The sequence below is a fragment of the Danio aesculapii genome, chromosome 14 (assembly GCF_903798145.1).
Source record: "Danio aesculapii chromosome 14, fDanAes4.1, whole genome shotgun sequence".
Taxonomy (NCBI): Eukaryota; Metazoa; Chordata; class Actinopteri; order Cypriniformes; family Danionidae; genus Danio; species Danio aesculapii.
Window position 1 is genome coordinate 271,787 of NC_079448.1, and position 5,000 is coordinate 276,786.

At 42.5% G+C, this 5,000-nt stretch overlaps 1 protein-coding gene across 1 annotated transcript in view; it reads right to left on the reverse strand.

Annotated features, from left to right (window-relative positions):
- The window catches only part of slc2a9l2 (solute carrier family 2 member 9, like 2), a 49,418-nt gene that overhangs the window by 26,923 nt on the left and 17,495 nt on the right, over positions 1–5,000 (reverse strand). The window contains exons 7-8 of the mRNA XM_056471805.1: positions 3,134–3,266; positions 2,129–2,316 (exon numbers count right to left, since the gene is read on the reverse strand). Of these exons, the coding sequence (XP_056327780.1) occupies positions 2,129–2,316; positions 3,134–3,266 (321 nt within the window). The remainder of the gene's footprint in view (positions 1–2,128; positions 2,317–3,133; positions 3,267–5,000) is intronic.

The window sequence follows — 5,000 nt, forward strand, 5'->3', positions numbered from 1 at the left end:
AACTGACCCAGCCGGGACTCAAACCAGTGACCTTCTTGCTGTGAGGCGACCGTGCTGACCACCGCGCTGCCCTTAGTCTTTAACTCATGATGATCTATTTCAGTTATGGACATGTTGTTTGACCCACACCGTGTTAAACCGCCGCTGCTCTCCTGCATCCCTCACTCATCCTGTCAGACTGAAGACGTGACTCTCTAATGACACTGACCCTGCAGCCGTCACATGTCCGACAGTTCAGGTCATCATCATATTTCTCTGATGATAATGATGTATGGGAGCTTCTGCTCATCCTTCATCTTCGTCTCGCTGTCAAATCTTTAAAGATTTTCATAAATAATTGATAAATGTCTGTGATATTGTCAGGATGAACACACGCTGGGCTGAAGCAGCTGAGCTTTACTCCAGTTTCACACATCATTTGCAGAAATATCTGACATGATGTATTAAATATGATCATCAGGTTTATTTCCAGAACCGTTCCTCTCTCTGTTCCTCAGTGGTGAATGATCCTCATCAGCATTTAAAGCCGTCCTCTTTGTCTTGCATTACATTATGCTGTAAAATCACTTCATAATGAGCTTTGATTATAAATCTACAATATAAATATCATCTGATTATTACTGAAGATAATATCATATAAATAAATCATTCACAGCATCAACATTCACTTATCAGCTTATCAACAAGATCTGCATCTGCATCTGCACTGCACCTCATATTTCTGTCGGGTTGAGTTTGCCTATAATCAGACGGAATGTTACTTCAGCCGACTCCAGCCGTGTGTGTGTCTGTTTGTGTGTGTACTTTTCTGCTTTTGTGTGTCTGTTTGTGTGCATTTATGTGTTTGTCTTTGTGTCTTTCTCTTTCTGACTGTGTGTGTGTGTGTGTGTTTGTGTATTTTTCTCTCTTTGTGTGTGTGTGCATTTGTTTCTCTCTAAGTGTATCTCTGTAGGTGTGTGAGTATTTTTCTTTCACTGTCTGTGTGTGTGTGTGTGTGTGTGTGTGTGTGTGTGCGTGTGTGCGCGTGTGTGTGCGTGTGTGTGTGTGTGTGTGTTGTGACGAGGGTCATTCTACAGCAGTAATGCAGTCACGCAGGTTTTACAAATGCTTCTTAAGTGCAGTAACACAACCCTGCTGTTATTGCTCAGGAATGCTCAACACTGATCAGGAGCGGCAGAAAGACCTCAGTAATGTTTACATTTCGTCATTAAGCAGACGCTTCTGCCCACAGTCACTTCACTGAGGAGGAATTCAGCATGAAGATACACACACCAAGAGCTGATGATACACAGCAACCGTGTGTGCTCAGAGAATTAAGTGCGAGAGTAAGGAGGGGGAGTGTGTGTTTCAATAGAGAGAGAAGAGTGTGTATAATAATATGGAGAAGCACAACTGTTCAACACTGATAATAATCAGAAACATGTGTTGATCATCAGATCCTCATCAGATCCTCATCAGATCCTCATCAGATCCTCATCATATCCTCATATTCCACTGATCTCTGAAGGAGACTGAACACTGACGTCATGATGATGGTTTCTCATAGCAGTCTCTACTGTGATCAACTGTAGGAGTGTTTGCAGTGATGTGTGTGTGTGTGTGCGTGTGTGTATACAGAGCTCAGCATATATGCATACCCCCCCCCCCCCCCCCAAATCTGTCTAATATTCACATGTTTAACAGGAAGCTCTACAATATTCTATTAGTGCATATACATTAGATTAGTCAATACTGAAGCCAAATCTGGAGCTTATCTAACTAAATAACTTACAATAACGCTCCATTAACTAGCACAGCCACATTTATATGTTGTAGAAACTTAATAAATACAAATTTAATAAAGAGGAAAAATCAAGAGAAGCAAAAATATGGAGAATTGAGCTGAAATGTTGTAGGTTGTCATTTATTTTTGCAATATTTTGGTTGAATTTAATTGTATTCTCTTTCAATTTCTCAATATGTTTGTGAATAAAATATTACTGTAATAAATATATCTGTTTAATAAATCTGTTCTGGTTAAATGCACCAAAATACACTGCCTATATTCACTGACAGATGGAGGAAATATTCATTCTCATATGTGTGTGTGTGTGTGTGTGTGTGTGTGTGTGTGTGTGTGTGTACGTACAGCGTTCAGTCCACACAGCTGATAGCAGCTCATGACGACGATGACAGTGATCAGCTGCCAGCGGAGTGTGTGTGTGCGGAAGAGCTCCAGCACGGACGCTGTCCGCTGTGTGTTCTGCGCTCGACTCTCAGCGTGAACCTCCTCTAGTTCAGCGCTCACGTCTGTGCGGCCCAGGAACGCCTGGAACGCTGAGTCACACACACACACACACACACACACACACACACGCACGCACACACACACACACACACACACACACACACACACACACACACACACACACACACACACACACAGACACACACACACACACACACACACACACACACATACACACACACACACACACACACACACACACACACACACATAACCACATAAATATAAACACACACAAACATAAATACATATACACATTCATTCATTCATTCATTCATTTTCCTTCAGCTTAGTCCCTTAGTCGTCAGCAGAATGAACCACCAACTATTCCAGCATATGTTTTACACAGAGGAAGCCCTTCCAGCTGAAACCCAGTACTGGGAAACACCTATACACACTCATTATTCACACAAACACTCATACACTACGGCCAGTTTAGTTGATCAGTTCCCCTATAGCATGTGTTTGGACTGTGGGGGAAACCGGAGCACCCGGAGGAAACCCACACCAACACGGGGAGAACATGCAAACTCCACACAGAAACACACACTGACCCAGCCGAGACTCAAACCAGTGACCTTCTTACTGTGAGGCCACAGTGCTGACCTTTTCTAACCCTAACACACACACACACACACCACTCACAGAAAGAAATACACACACAAACACACACTGATGTCACATTAGTCAACATAAGTCGTTCAGATCTGCTCTGCGAGTCATGATGGTGTGTGTGTGTGTGTGTGTGTGTGTGTGTGTGTGTGTGTGTGTGCGTGTGCGTGTGTGTGTGTGTGTGTGTGTGTGTGTGTTTATATGTGTGATCCTGAAACTGAGGTGTGTTTCCACCTTTCTCCGCTCCGGCCTCGTCCCGTCGCTCCATCAGCAGGAATCTGGGGCTCTCGGGCAGAAAGGGCAGAACGCAGAGCTGCAGCAGCGCAGGAAACGCCAGGAACGCAAACAGGAAGTTCCACCTGTTCTCCTGCAGAAACACAGCAGAGCAGGCGTTTAGACGGCCGCTCCAGGAGGATTTCACCAGCAATAATTCAGATTTTTGTCAATGAAACCTTTCACAGCATTTCTTTCTATTGTTTTGCTGTGAGAATACACACACATACACACATCTTAATGAACTATAATTACTCTGACGTCATGAACTATTGCTCCTGTAAAGGAAACACTGAGAGAAACAGAGAGGAACGAGAGTTTACCCATAAAGCCTGCTGGATGATAGTGAAAACGAGAGCTATTGTTTGAATCTGCATCTAATCTGCATCATTAACGACATGTCGCAGGTGATTGGCTCACCTCAGCAGCCAATGAGCTCGCTCCTCAACATTAAAATACCTCGGTTTCACTTGAGCTGACAATCTGCAGCTCATATTCAGACACATCATCCAAAATCAAGAAGAATTATCTGAAGATCAACACGAGGAAATATCCTAAACAATGCCTGAGTGCAGATACTCTTCATCTGAGCTGTTGTCTGTGTATGTGTTGAGGGAGTATTAACTAGTCTCAGTCTCATGTTCACTTCTCTGTGTGTATAAATAAAGCAGCAGTGTCTGCAACAATCATGTTTATACTAAAACAACAAGTTAAAGTGTGTGTGCTTCAGCGGGGTTATATAGGGGCGTCAGGCTCGCCTGCTTAAACATACAACTGGTTCAAGGTTGATGTTTTCATAAGGAATGCTAAAAGTGTTTGGCCAAGCCCAGCTTCATTACAGCATATACCCTGTGTGCTGTTTAAGACCAACCCTCAATCACAGAAGGTCTTTGGTCATTTGGAAAGGTAGCCCAGGCATACATCTAGTATTCTAGAGTTAAATCATCTGGCAAGATAGCCCAGGCACACATAGTCTAGTACACTAGTGTTAAATCATTCAATACGGTAGCCCATGCATGCATATAGTACACTAGTGTTCAGCCATTCATTGTTGCAAAACAACAACAACATATTTTGCTTTGCAAAAGTTTTGTTGTACAAATAAAAAAACCTCGATGAAACAAATACATCTGCAATCAACTGTACGAGCAGAGAAAAACCATCTGCATGCTGTTTAACTAGAGAATGTGCATGACTTTACCCATTTCTGATTTACTGGATAAAGATTAAAAACCACATCACTTGTTTGATTACTGTAAAAAGGGAATGCTCCTTAAAAATGTCCATGGACTTAATTTATTTCCATGATATTAAATACATAAGGAATAGGGATCACTACATTTAAGTATATATATATATATATATATATATATATTGTGTGTGTGTGTGTGTGTGTGTGCGTGTGTGAAGGCACAGGTGCTGGAGCTGTGGAGCGTGTCTCTGCCAGTGGACACAGACTCAGCTCTGACCTGAGATCAGCACACACTGTCAGACAGCTGTAGCATCATGCGCACACACACCTGCATCAGATCATGACCTGTACTGATCTCTGATATCACACACACATACACGTCACAACACACACACACACATCACATCAGATCATGACCTGTACTGATCTCTGATATCACACACACATACACGTCACAACACACACACACACATCACATCAGATCATGACCTGCACTGATCTCTGATATCACACACGACACAACACACACACACATCACATCAGATTAAACCACATTAGAACACACTCCTGCTTTAAATCAGTACCTGGATATCTCAGAAACAGACCTAGTAACACTTCTAGATCTGAAAATTCAGA